We start from the raw sequence: 15389 nt of genomic DNA, 5'->3' as shown, positions 1-15389 counted from the left end.
GAAGGTGGAAGCATTCCCTTTTGATAGGATTCGTTGTAGGTGTTCATGAGTAAAGGTGCCAGTTCTTCAGGAAATTATTTATAGAAGTCGGCTGTAAAGCCATCTAGACCTGGAGCCTTACTTGAAGGAAGATGCTTAATAACCCCAATTATCTCCTCAGTAGTAATGGGTGAGTCCAGATACTCAAGATGATCAGCTGTGACTTTGAGAAGATTTAGGGGTAACATAAAATTTCTTACATCATTCTGAAGCATTTAACTCCGGACTGTACAGGTCCTTGTAGAAGTTACTGAATGTTGTATTAATTTTCTTAGGCTCGTAAAGGAGATGTCCATTACCATATTTAATGGCCGAGATAGTGGGCATGGCTTCCCTCTGTTTGATTTATCTTGCCAGGAGCCTACCTGCCTTATCACCTTCTTCAAAATACTTCTGTCTCGCGCGAAATAAAAAAAATTCTGCTTTTTGTGACAGTATTGCATTAAATTCATATTTCACTTTGGTCAATTTGTTCAAGTTTGATAAACAGGAGTCCCTTTTAAAACTAGATTCAGTAACTTCAGTCTGTTGTTGAACATCCTGGAGCCTGGCGAGGCTCTCTGTCTTTTTAAAGGAAGCATGTTGAATAATGTGCCCTCTTAAAAAGGCCTTTAATTCCTCCCATGCCACTCCAGCTGAAGGGGGAGTGGGCACATTGATTTCTATATACAGGTTAATTTGGGACCTAAGAGACTCTTTGAAAGTTTCATCTAATAGAAGGCTGAAGTTTAGTCTCCACCTAGGGGTCTTAATGATTGCATTATAAGCAAACGTGGAGGTAGACAGGGCTATGGTCTGAGAGAATTATGCTGCCAGTAGTACTAGATGCAACAGCCGACATCAGTGATTGGGACACCAGGAAAAAATCTATTCACGAGAAGGAATGATGGGGTGAAGGGAAAAAGTATAATCCCTCCCAGAGAGATTTTGCAACCGCCAAACATCTATAAGAGCACACGCCTCGGACATCCTTTTAAGAGCAGTGTGGGCCCTAGAAACGCGTAGCATTCTAGAGCTTCTGTCTAGTAGTGGATCCATAACCTCATTAAAGTCGCCCCCCAAGATAACTGGGTAATCCCCCATATTAATTTTTTTTTTTTCTCGTCTAAAAAAGTTGTCAATTGTCAATATTCAGAGCATATACATTAGCTAAAATTATAGTATTCCCTTGAATCTCACACAGCATCAGCAATTAGAAATTGACATTAGAAATATTACTACTGCTCTCTTCCACCTGCAAAATATAGCGAAGATTTGTCCCATCCTGTCTATGGCTGATGCCGAGACCCTGATCCATGCATTTATCTCTTCTAGATTGGACTACTGCAATGTTCTATTTTCTGGTTTTCCGCAGTCTAGCATTAGGGGTCTCCAATTGGTTCAAAATGCTGCAGCCAGACTTTTGACATGAAGCAGAAAGTTTGACCACATTACACCCATTTTGGCATCCCTTCACTGGCTTTCTGTCCCAGTGAGATCAGATTTTAAGGTTCTGCTACTAACCTATAAAATTATTCATGGACTGGCAGCTCCCTACCTAGCTGACCTAATTAAACCTTACGTACCGGCCCGGGCTTTACGTTCTCAGGGTGCAGGACTACTTTGTGTCCCTAAGGTGAATAAGAAGTCTGTGGGTCACAGAGCTTTCTCTTATCATGCCCCTGTTCTGTGGAATGATCTCCCTGTGTCAATAAAACAGTCAGATTCTGTGGAGACTTTCAATTCTAGACTTAAGACGCACTTATTTTCCCTTTCATATGGCTAGCATACTGGTACAGTTTTGTTTTACGCTTTTACTCTATTCATTCATTTATTAGTAATTGGAGTGGGCCGCGGCCTCAACTTTACCTAAATTCTGGGTCTTTTAGTGAAGTTTAGGGCTAGTGGCCGGCGATCACCTTAGTATTTCTCTGTTTTCTTGTTGTTTAATGCTGGCAAATTATACAGTTTTTTTTTTTTTGTCTTTCTGATGCCTGATTCTGTTTTTTTTCTCTCTGTTTAAGGTGCAGCTCCATCCAGAGATAGGAGTTGTGTTTGTGTTGGCGATCCTCCTGTCCTGTGCGCCAATAGCATTTCTTGTATATTCGTCCGTGAATTGTTCTGTAATTTATGCTTGTAGCATGGCCCAAGAGGGTCACCCCTTTGAGTCTGGTCTGCTTGAGGTTTCTTCCTCAGAGGGAGTTTTTCCTTACCACTGTTGCTCTGGGGGTTGGTAAGGTTAAATAAAAATAAATTGAAATTGAAAATTGGACAAAGATGATATTGCACTTTTTAGATTTTATGAAGGACAATACCTTCCTTTTCTTAACAACATTGTTAAGGCCCTTGAGGTTCCAGCTCATAAAGCTCAAGTTGTTATTACTAAGAGGTAATGCACAAGATACATATAAAACAGAATGCACAGTGCCTACATAACTAGTTAGTGTTTTTGGCATCAAGAAAAAACAAAAGAATATGAACACGCATGACAAACTTGTCAGAACAAAACCCAAATAGCGTCCAAAAAAAAGACACTAATCCCTCCCTCACCAAGGTTTGTGATCATACACTTGACTCGAGCTGCCTTTTAAAGTAGACCTGCATTGAAATAAATGTGGTCAGATCTCAGAAAGAAATAGCTGATATGTATTTATAAGACCCTTATGAATGCAGTAAAGTAAATCTGTAAGCCCAAATTTGTAATTCAGCGGAGAAATCTTCATTTAAAAATGACAAATTTGCAGCTAAAATTTGTCCCTCGGCGAAAACTGTTTGTACATCCAGGACATTACAGTGACGTCCGGCAGAAGACGGAGCGCTCCCGCCTTCAGTCCGATCCCACATTGAAATTGATTTTATCTGTTAGTAATGTTACTGTTATACACATTCTGGTTTCAGAATCCAAAAGTAAGCTGCAATGAATGTGAGATACAGCTCTGCATGCTCAGATCAGCGGCGACATTGACAGCGGGCAACGTTCTTCCCCAACGCCTCGCTCTCTGCCTCTGATGCGCTTACTGAGTTTGCGTGCTCGATAAACACCGAAGTGGGCCACTCACATCGCCCCCGTGTCTGCTGTGCAACCGGCACCACGTCCCTGTCTACTGAATGGAGGTGCAGCCAACTTGGCAAATGTCCAGAGACTACACTCGCTGTTTTGATGCGGAGCGGCCGGTGACACCTGTTGCTGCAAGGACAGACTTTCCACAGCGCTGCACGTCTCGGTAATCGGAGCCGCAGAGCTCCGTGGCCGCTGAGAGAGGTTTATATCTTTTTAATGACTTGGATTCTTTGCGGGTTCCGCCTCCGTACCCCGCGACGGTAACACCGGAGGCGAAAGACTGTAGATTTTCAATGCGACACCACTCAATCAAATGGGCGTATGGAAAAAATCCCCCAAAATAATTTTCAAGCACAAATAAAAGAAATGTGTACTCACCAAACGTGCCGCAAGACAATATGAACTTTTAAAAAAGTAGATCCTTCCGTATAAGACAAGAAAAAGGTGCAAATGCAAACTGACGTAATTCCACAAATTACAGTTGGTGCGCGCAATGCATGCTGGGATAGGGTCTTTTCCCTGACGTCTCGGCAGCGTCCCTGATGTGATGACAGTTTTGCGGAGGGCTAAATTTTAGCTGTAAATTTGTCATTTTTAAATGAAGATTTCTCCATTGAATGACAGATCTGGGCTTGCAGATTTACTTTACTACATTCAGAAGGATTTTATGTGTAAATATAAGTAATTTTTTGGTCCAAACCATCATCATACAAACCAGATATTCCGTATCACTGGACAAAAAAACTCCCAATGTTTTTGTATTGTTTTCCATGTAATAACATGTATGTAACAGATTTTAATGGATTTTTCGCTCACATCGGATAAAATATCCCGTCCGATCACAATGTATTTCCGTTAAAACCCCTCGCATGTGGGACTGGAGTCATTTCCGTGATTAAAAACCCGACCAATTCACACTGTGCTCAGACTCGGACCCGCAGCCTGATGTGCACTTGTTAAATCAGACAGCAAAAGGCTGTGATTTGACACTTTTCTGGTTTTACTCTTTACTCATATTTTAATAGTTGTTGCAGTGCGCATGCTGATTACAAATGGATCACAAAAGTCTGCAACTTTACAACACGGAGTATGAAAAAGAAGAAATGCTGAGCTCCTTCTACCAGCTTCCCAATGTACTCACTGTTAAAACTTTGCGTGCCAGCATTTCAGGGTCAAGTCTTACCTCACGTCATGGCGTGTGCAAATAAAATGATTTTTCTTATTCACTGCACTTTGTCTTTTGTGATGTGTTCATTGTGCATGCTTGTATTGCAATGCAGATGAAAATGTGATTAACTGGGAAGCACTGTTCCACATCCCACGAATATGGCTGATTGCACTGTTGAAGGCCAGATAGTTAGAATAAGATAATTTTGGTATTTTTATGTTAAGAAATAGAAGTGTCATTTAAATGTAAGCAGTTTGGGTTCATTCCTTTCTTCTTGTAAAAATGACATTTGTTTCTTTGTGTTAGATGGAGATGACTACCTGACTGTTGCCCAGTCTTTGAAGAAGGAATTTGACAGTCCAGAGATTTCAGACCTGAAGTTCTTGGTTGAAGGGAAATGCATCCATGTTCACAAAGCCCTGCTTAAAATCAGGTACAGAAAATCAGGACCCAGAATGTGTACAGCAGTAAAAATATGTAGTGATGCTTGACTGTCATTATTGCTAATTCAAAGGTAGTTTAAGAAAAACATTTTCTGCAGATTCTGCAGATCGTTACAAGTATATTTATGATAATAACATAATTTAATTGTAACATATATAGTTGAAATGGCGTTTTCTGTGTTGACTCTCCTGAGACAGCAAGAGTCATGAAGGTCTCCCAGTGTGGGTAGAGGGCACCCAATGATCTTCTTTGCCACACGTTACTTACTGATACTTGGATGTTCATCTGACACAGTTTCATCTTACCAGCGTAAATCAAATACAGTGCTGCTGTTAGTCTGTACATACAACACATTAGATTAGATTTAGGATACAGTAAGTGGCTTATTGTGGTATGTACAGGAATAACTAATTTCCAGCCTGCTAGCTGATATTTCTCAAAATGACTGTTTTTTGTGAATAATATTGTCAAGAGATGTTTATCGTCTGAATTCACAAAGTAGATGAATTGGTTACTATGAAACAGAATCTCTTTCATAAAGACAAAAATGTGTGCGTGTGTGTGTGGTACTGTAATAAGGTTTGACACACTCAGATCTTTGATAACATTTTAGAATTTGATTTTAGTTTCTTCATCAAGGGTTAACAGGAGATTAAGTTAGAGTTAAAATAGTCAAATTTTGACCTAACAGCAAACAGCTGCTGCAGTTGTAGCAGTACAAAGTGCAGCAGTACAAGTGCTTTTGTGGGCCTTCTTTAAAAGCCGGGTTGGTGGCCTGCCTGAGGTCGTTGGACATGTGCAGGCCTGGGTATTTAAAAGTGGACACCATCTCCACAGCTGCTCCTCCAGTGAAGAGGGGACGGGGTGTGGCCCCTCTTTCTGTAGTCCACAACCAGTTTTTTTGTTTGTAAAAACTGATGTTTATGCACAGTTTTCACAGAATGTGGATGATTACAGTTTACGTGTTTAATGCCTGTAAATATTTAGATTAGATTACAAGTTTATTGATCCCTTGGGAAGACTCCCTCAGTGTACCATGGCTTACATAAAAATGTATAACCATCACAGGGTGGTAGCTGTAGGCAGCTAGGGGTCAGTGAAGAATTACACAGAGGTCAAATGTAAAAATGCTTCAGTCATGTTGAAAACTATATCACATTATTTGTCTGATCATAACGATTCCAAAAAGTTGTAGTTTTGACTATCTGTGATGGAATGTTCTGGAGTTATGGGGTAAAAACAGTGACAAAAATATGGTGACAAAGGTCAGTTTCAGATTGTGCAGGGGTCAAAAGATAAAGTTCTTCCAAAATTACGCAAATATTGTTTGGGTTGATGGGGTTCTAATAAGGAATAGTTTGCACCTTCTGTCATGCGTAGTCATCATGTTACAGGGTAACATATACTAGAGCCTGACCGATATGGCTAAATCTGCCCTATGATTGGATTTTGGAAAACCATGTGACGGAGAACCAATTCAAATTGGACACTCACATTGCGCACATCTTCTGTGAGGAGTACCAAGATGGCCGATGGTGGATCGAAAATCCGTGGAGTTAACTATTCAGCAAAAAAAAAGAGTAAGTTTCTATCTCGTATCAAGAAGTTATTTACAATTTAGTAAAGCTTGGTCCCAGACGTCGTATACAACGGCGTTGGCCCCAGAGGTTTAATGGCGAATGGCAGTAATTCCCAGAACCCTTCCGGACGACCAGTGAATCTGAATGTTTCAACCTCTTAGCAGTAAACCAAAGTTTTTCATTCTAGATATAAGGTCTACACAACGTGGGCTTAATAAAAAGAATGACCGACGCAATGAAGCACATTTGACACATTACTACATAAACTGAGTTAATCAAACTGAGTTGAACTGAAATGGGAGAAATGTGGGGTGAATGTAATCGCAAAGTTATTACAAACAACATCCTTATAAACTTACCTGTATGCTTTTGTCAGCCGATCAGTGCAGTGTGACGGCGAACTACGGGGGCTTGTGATGAGCACATTTAAGCAGGGGTGTAAGCAGCTCTCAGTTGAATGGAGTCATAGCTCCATCTACTGGACAAACAGTGCAAGGACATTTTACATTGCCGACACAAACATTATTTCAGTAACTGTTCTGTTTATGACAAATTATCGGCGTTCTGTCGGCAAAATTTTGGCCGATAGTGAGTACTTTGAAAAGGGCTTATATCGGCCGATAATATTGGCCGGCCGATATATCGGTTGGGCTCTAACATATACCACCTGTCATTGAATTCAATGCATGTCGACCTTGTTTGACCTTTTACTTTGGAGACCAAACATTCAACACCGTCAAAACTATTACATTTATTAATCCTTTTATTTCAAGCAATAATTTGCATCATATATGTATTAGGGATGGGAAAAAAAAGTCAGCCGCTTCACTGACCCGCGGCTGTAAAACGCCAGCTCAGCGTGCAGCCTAGGAGGAGAAGCCGAACAGAGATTCTGTCTGCTGAAAAGGAAAAAGTCTCCATTAAAATCCTGCACATGAGCGTCGCTGACATTTATTTCACACTTGAAAGGCTTTGTGTTTCCCAAAAGATCGAAGTTTGCACAGCACAAAAACACACACAGAGAGAGAGCGAGAGAGAGAGTTCTGTCTTTTCTCTTTAAGTCTGTCAAAATAAGGCTATAAACGTCTATAAAAAATAAAAGTACTTAATTCTTTCACCAAAACATCAAATCTAGGCTTTCATCTTAGACACACCTTCTGGAAAATTGTAGCTCAACTTTCAGGTCTCCTTTCAAGAAAATCCTCATATAAAATCAACAGTAATAATACTATTAAAGCAAACACAGCTCTGGTATCGGATCAGAAAAGTATTGGTATCGGCAGATACCCAAATTCAGGTATCAGGATCGGATCAGAAGTGAAAAATTATGGATTGGTGCATCCCTAATATGTGTGTGTGTATATGTATACACACACATATGTATATGTGTATATATATGTATATGAATATATATATATATATATATATATATATATATATATATATATATATATATATATATATATATATATATATATATATATATATATATATATTAGGGGTGCGGGATATATACAATATAACCATTTCATGGTATAAATTTGGTCGATGGTAGAGATTTAGACTCCACCAACCAAGTGCATTTTAAAAGTGCACACTTCTAACTTTATATGAGTTTTAAAATGGTGTTAATAGGCCTACTATAACCGGAATTATGATTAAGCTATCGGAGCTGCGTCAGTCACAGTCAGTCAGAGCTGCGTGTCGTCAGAGCGAGCTGCAAAAAGTTTGTACCTGAGTTTTCAGAGGTGGTGTTTGTAGTTGCCATCTGCCACGCCAGTGTTTGCCAACCCGGACAGTGGGAATACCACCTCAACCGGCAACTTAGCCCCGCGACTGGACAGCAACAACGTCCGAGGCCCGCCCAACGTGGTGAATTCACTGAGGCCGCGCGTCACGAGTGCCGCTTCCCCGAGGCCTCGTGCAGCCACCGCGGATCCATCAGCGCGGAAACACCGAGGCCGCGCGGCACCAGCGCAGTGCAGATCCATCCCGGTGACAAACAACGCAGGCTGTTAACATCGGCGATCGACAAGCTGCTCATAAGCCGACCATGGGGCCTAAGAAGGTTCTGACAGCGGAGGAAGGTGACGATATTAAAAAATCTCTGGACTTTCTATCAGAGGAGATTTCTGTTGTGAAGCAGCAACAGAAATCAATCATGGATCTGGTGGAGGAGGTGAAGGCATTACGGCTCCAGAACGCAGAGAAAGACCGGCATCTGGTGCAGCTGGAAAATAGAGTGGCTGAATTGGAGCAGTACACCAGAATTAACGACATCATCATCACAGGTCTTCACATCAAACCACGGTCCTACGCACGGGCGGTAACAGATGAGAGCGGAGGGGAGCCCAGTGAACAGGAGGTCAGCTCTGTGGAAAAACAGGTTGCTGATTTCCTCCTATCTAAAGGTATAGAAATGGATTTAAATAACATTGAAGCGTGCCACCCTCTGCCCTGGAGAAATGACGGTGATAAACGAACCGTCATCATGAGATTCATCAACAGAAAACACAAAACAGCACTGTTAAGGAAGAAAACTGAAATGGACAAACGTATTCATCAATGAACATCTCACCAAACGGAATGCCGACATCGCCAGGAAAGCACGCTTCTTAAAGAAACAGGGAAAAATCCAGCACACATGGACTTCAAACTGTAAAATATTCATCAAACTGAACGGATCACCAGAACAAGCAAAAGTCATGGCAATAAGGAACATCGAGGAGCTGGACAAATATGAACAATAGGTATGAGGACTCAAACACATCACAGCACCATGATGCAGACTGGAGCAACCCACTCATCCACATCATCTACACCCGGAGACAAGAGAGACATAATGACTAAGGATAATGATCCGTTTATTTCTGCCCAGGAGCTCTGTCTAGATACATTTAATTATAATAACTCTGCTAACCACCCCTTCGAATCTGAAAATGATCCTGATACCTTTTTCAGTGAGAATATTGTGAGACAGTGCAAATATTTTACAGAAGAACAATTCAAAAATTATAAAATCAATGATGAAAATTTTTCAATTATACATTTCAACAGCAGAAGTCTTTCTCGTAATCTGTCCACTATTAATGATTGTTTGAAAACATCCAAAAAACGTTTTTCAGTTATTGCAATTTCAGAAACATGGTTAAATGAGGATAATAAAGATCTGGTATATCTTGATGGTTATGAATTGTTCCTGGTTAATAGGCAGACGAGAAGGGGCGGAGGCATTGCATTGTTTGTAAGGTCAGATTATAACTGTAAACTCATTAACAACATGTCATTTACAGTGGACAACATCATGGAATGTGTTACCATAGAAATGACATCTATAAACTCCAAAAACATAGTTGTTAGTTGCATTTACAGAGCTCCTGGGACAAATATTGACACCTTTGAAGACATTATCTTAGGAATGTACAACAAAATCAACAGAAATAAGCATTTATTTGTCTGTGGAGATTTCAATATAGATTTTTTAAACCGTCACAATCATCCACAAATTACCTCATTTATAAACACCTTGTACTGTTTAGGACTGTTTCCAACCATCATTCATCCTGGCAGAATAACTATGGACTCAACAACTCTCATTGACAATATTTTAACTAACGTTATATCCGGTAATCTTAGTGGGGGACTACTGGTCAGTGATATCAGTGATCACTTGCCAGTTTTCTCAGTCTTTGAATTGGAGGGTTGTTGTAAGTATCGAAGCAATATCAAATTCATGAGTAGAAAAGTAACACCTGAAACAATTGATAATTTAAGGGAGGATTTATCAAGTCAGAATTGGTCAGATGTTTTTGTTGATGATGTTGACAGGTCATATGATGCTTTCATTTCCATTTTTTCCAGTTTGTATAATAAACACTGTCCATTTGTTGACAAAATATATAGAAATCAATATAACAACAAACCATGGATAACTAAGGGACTTCAGAGGGCATGTAAAAAGAAAAACGTACTATATAAACAATTCATAAAACTACGAACTAAGGAAGCTGAAAGTATAAAACATATAAGAATAAGTTAATCAATATCATGAGACTCTAAAAAAACATTATAATGAGTTACTTGTCAAAAATAGAAATAACATCAAAAACACATGGAACATATTAAATGAAATAGTAAAAAAGAATAGAGTAACTAGAGATTATCCTTCATTTTTTCAGAGTAACAACTACATCACGATTGATAACGACGAGTCTATTGCTGAACACTTTAATGAATACTTCGTTAATGTGGGTAAAAATCTTGCCAGTAAGATTGACTCATCAACTAATAACTTCTGGGTAAATAATTCAACGTTTAACAAATCTGTTTCAATGTTCATTGGTGGTACTCATGAAAGGGAAATACTTGATCTGGTTCATGGTTCAAAAAGTAAGAAATCGACTGATTTTAATAATTTGGATATGGCTTTATTAAAAAAAGTTATTGATTGTATAGTAAAACCGTTCAATTATATTTGCAATATGTCACTAAGTACTGGTAAATTTCCTTCTCAAATGAAAATAGCCAAAGTAATTCCTCTGTTTAAAACTGGTGACAAACACACATTTTCTAATTATAGACCTATATCACTCCTGCCACAATTTTCCAAAATTTTGGAAAAAAATATTTGCTAAAAGATTAAATGATTATTTACTGAAGCATAACATCATTTGTCAAGAACAATATGGATTCAGAAGGTCTCGAACTACATCACATGCTTTGATGGACTTTGTGGAAAGTATAGTAACTGCAATTGATAATAAACAATACACAATAGGTGTTTTTTTTGATTTACAGAAAGCGTTTGACACAATTAACCATGGAATACTATTAAGTAAACTGCAGAAATATGGAATCAGAGGTCTGGCATATGAATGGATAGCTAGTTATTTACAAGGCAGATTTCAGTATGTTCAATTCAATAATACAAATTCTGAACTCAGGGATGTCACATGTGGGGTGCCGCAGGGCTCAGTGCTGGGTCCTTTGTTGTTTATAATCTATATAAATGATATAAGTTGGGTGTCGAGTTCACTGAGATGTGTCCTTTTTGCGGATGATACAACTGTGTTCTGTAGCGGTGAAAATCTTGAACAGCTTCTGGACATAGTGGAGAAAGAACTGGAAAAATTTAAGGTTTGGTTTGACGCTAATAAGTTGTTACTCAACCTTGGGAAAACTAAATGTATTATATTTGGAAATAAATAGGCACCCAAATGTAAAAATTTAACTATAAACAATAAGGAAATTGAGTTAGTAACAGAGAATAAATTTTTAGGTGTTATAATTGATAATAAACTTAGCTGGAAACCACATATAAATTATGTGAAATCAAAACTGTCAAAAACTATAGCCATTTTGTATAAAGCCAAAGACCTACTGCCGCAAGAAGGGTTACTTACTTTATATCATTCTCTGATGGTACCATATATGACATATTATGTTGAGTCATGGGGAAATACTTACAAATCAAATACCAATCCAATATTCCTTTTGCAAAAACGAGCCATACGAATCATCTGCAATAAACAATATCGTGAACCAACTCATTCTCTATTTGTGTCTTTAAATTTATTAAAATTCATTGATTTGGTCGATTACATTACAATTCAAACTTTATTTCGAGCGAAAAACCAAGCCTTACCGAGACATGTCCAGAGTCTGTTCCGATTGAGGGAATCCAGATATAGTTTAAGAGGTTGTGCAATTTTTATGAAACCACCAGTAAGAACAAATGTAAAGGGTTTTTGTGTGTCTGTGGTTGGGGTGAAGAAATGGAACAAATGTTCAACAGAGGTTAGAATGAGTAGTACCTTAGTGAGATTTAAGAAACTACTCAAAAAGAACATTATGTCTATGTATCATAAAGAAGCAAATATAATTTGATTTATATGGAATGTTCAATTTATAAGTGGGACTTATTGTATATTTGAATGTGTGGGTATGTATATGCGTATGTAGATATATAGATATGGGTAGGTGTATATGTATATGTATATAAGTGACTGTGTATATGTATGTATATATTTATGTTTGTAAAGTATATACGTATGTATATAGGTATATGTGGCACAGCCCAAGCAGAGGGTCACCCCCAAGAGCCTGGTCTGCTTGAGGTTTCTTCCCTATAGGGAGTTTTTCCTCACCACAGTTGCCTAGTGCTTGCTCTGGGGGTTGGTAAGGTTAGTCCTTACTGGCGTAAAGTGCCTTGATTCAACTTTCTTGTGATCTGGTACTATATAAATATAATTATAAGTGAATAGTATATTGATATGTATGTCTGTGTGTCGACATGTAGTAGTGAATTTATATTTATGTAAATACGACTGATTAGAATTGTTGGACTTGTACTAGCAGGGGTGGGCGCTAATAAGCTTTGCTTCAGCCCACACCCTTTCGGACTCACTAGTTTTGTCTGTGTTTGTTTGTGGAATTGTTCATTTTTTTCTATTTGAATATTTTGTGTGCCGAATTAAAAAAACTTTGTCACTTTTGAAACTTTGTCACTTTTAATAATTTCTGCAATGATTTTTGTGAATTTTATGGTCATATTTGGTGCGTGTTTTACAGAAAGCTGCAGTAAACAGTCTCACATTTTCTCATTCAACTGCACTGACAGCTCCATCTGGGGGCAGGAGAGCAGGGGGGAGAAAAAAAAAACATGCCTTCCGCTCTGTCATTGGTGGAACCCCACAACTTAAGCCAATCAGGACCATCAACCCACGTGCGGCGTCTCTGAGGTCTTTCTGGACAAAACTTCACCAAAAGCAGACAAACTAACACTGCCTCCTGCTGGACAGAAGCAGGAATGGCAAAATGAGATTATTCCTTCTTCTTCTTCTTTGTCTTTCGGCTGTTCCCGTTAGGGGTCACCACAGCAGATCAATTGTTTCCATTTCACCCTGTCCTCTGTATCTTCCTCTGTCACACCAGCCACCTGCATGTCCTCCCTCAGCACATCCATAAACCTCCTGTTTGGCCTCCCTCTTCTCCTCCTGCCTGGTGGCTACATCCTCAGCATCCTTCTCCCTCTATACCCTGGGTACCTCCTCTGCACATGTCCAAACCATCTCAATCTCGCCTCTCTGACTTTGTCCCCAAACCGTCCCACCTGAGCTGTCCCTCTGATATGTTCATTCCTAATCTTGTCCATTCTTGTCACTCCAAAGAGAATCTCAACATCTTCAGCTCTGCCACCTCCAGCTCTGCCTCCTGTCTTTTTGTTAGTGCCACCGTCTCTAAGCCGTACAACATAGCTGGTCTCACTACTGTCTTGTAAACTTTCCCCTTCACTCTTGCTGATATTCTTCGGTCACAAATCACTCCTGCCACCTTTCTCCACCCACTCCACCCTGCCTACACTCTCTTCTTCACCTCTCTACCACACTCTCCATTACTTTGAACAGTTGACCCCATATATTTAAACTCATCTACGTTCACCACTTCTACTCCTTGTAACTGCACTATTCCACTGGGCTCCCTCCCATTCACACACGTACTCAGTCTTGCTTCTACTGACTTTCATTCCCCTTCTCTCCAAAACTCTCCAGACTAGACTCAACTTGCTCTCTACTCTCACTACAGATCACAATGTCATCTGCAAACATCATAGTCCATGGGGACTCCTGTCAGATCTCATCTGTCAACCTGTCCATCACCACTGCAAACAAGAAAGGACTCAGAGCTGATCCTTGGTGTAATTCCACCTCCACCTTGAATGAGTCTGTCATTCCAACTGCGCATCTCACCACTGTCACACTATTCTTGTACATGTCCTGCACTACCCTAACATACTTCTCTGCCATTCCAGACTTCCTCATAAGTCCACAAACACACAATGTAACTCTTTCTGGCCTTCTCTGTACTTCTCCAACAGTATTCTCAGAGCAAACATTGCATCTGTAGTGCTCTTTCTCAGCATGAAACCATATTGCTGCTCACAGATCTTCATCTGTTTTCTAAGTCAAACTTCTACTACTCTTTCCCATAACTTCATGCTGTGGCTGATCAACTTTATGTCTCTGTAGTTACTGCAGCTCTGCACATCACCCTTTTTCTTGAAAATAGGAACCAGCACACTTCGTCCACTCCTCAGGCATCCTCTCACTTTCCAAGATTTTATTAAACAATCTGGTTAGAAACTCTACTGCCATCTCTCCTAGACATTTCCATGCCTCCACCGGAATGTCATCTGGACCAACTGCCTTTCCACTCTTCATCCTCTTCATAGCAGCCCTCACTTCTTCCTTACTAATTTCTTGTACTTCCTGATTTACTCTCACCACATCATCCAGCCTTTATCTTGCTCATTTTCTTCATTCATCAGCTCTTCAAAATATTCCCTCCACCTTCTCAGCACACACTCCTCACTTGTCAGCACATTACCATGTGCATCCTTTTTGCAAAATCAACTACCATCTGTCCTTCCCCATTCCTATCCTTGATACCATATCTACCCATTACTTCCTCATCACCTCTGTTCCCTTCACCAACATGCCCATTGAAGTCCACTCCTATCACCACTCTTTCGTGCTTGGGCACACTCTCCACCACCTCATCTGACACACTCCAGAAATCTTCTTTCTCCTTCATCTCACAACCTACCTGTGGGGCATATGCACTGATGATATTCATCATCACCCTTCAATTTCCAACTTGTTACTCATCACCCTGTTAGACACTCGCTTAACCTCCAACACACGTTTAACATACTCTTCCTTTAAAGTGACCCCAACACCATTTCTCTTCCTGTCCTCACCATGGTACAGCAACTTGTACCCACCGCCAACGCTCCTGCTCTTACATCCCTTCCACTTGGTCTCTTGCACACACAATGTGTCTACCTTTCTTCTCTCCATCAGATCAGCCAGCTCTCTCCCTTTACCAGTCATACTACCAACATTCAAAGTCCCCACTCTCATTTCCACCCTTCTGGTTTTCTTCTTCTCCCGCTGTTTGTGGAAATGTTCTCCTCCTCTTCTTCGTCGTCTTCGCCCAGCAAAATTAGATTATTCCAATGCACAAAAATACATGTGTAACAAGTCAGAGAATCAGGTGCTCAAAATTAATTATATTTGTTTTTGTTTTTTATTTTTTGCTTGTTTATTTTAATCAATTC

General features: G+C 39.7%; 1 protein-coding gene across 3 annotated transcripts in view; it reads left to right on the top strand.

The window, feature by feature from the left end:
• The window catches only part of rcbtb2 (regulator of chromosome condensation (RCC1) and BTB (POZ) domain containing protein 2), a 65851-nt gene that overhangs the window by 37777 nt on the left and 12685 nt on the right, over window positions 1-15389 (top strand). For 2 of the 3 annotated variants that reach the window (XM_034168449.1, XM_034168450.1), the window contains exon 9: window positions 4554-4680. The exons of the other annotated variant lie outside the window; for it this stretch is intronic. In XM_034168449.1, the coding sequence (XP_034024340.1) occupies window positions 4554-4680 (127 nt within the window). The remainder of the gene's footprint in view (window positions 1-4553; window positions 4681-15389) is intronic. 3 annotated transcript variants of the gene reach the window in all.

This window comes from Thalassophryne amazonica, chromosome 4 (genome assembly GCF_902500255.1).
Source record: "Thalassophryne amazonica chromosome 4, fThaAma1.1, whole genome shotgun sequence".
Taxonomy (NCBI): Eukaryota; Metazoa; Chordata; class Actinopteri; order Batrachoidiformes; family Batrachoididae; genus Thalassophryne; species Thalassophryne amazonica.
The sequence above is the reverse complement of the archived record's forward strand: the minus strand, read 5'-3'. Positions and strand labels throughout refer to the sequence as shown.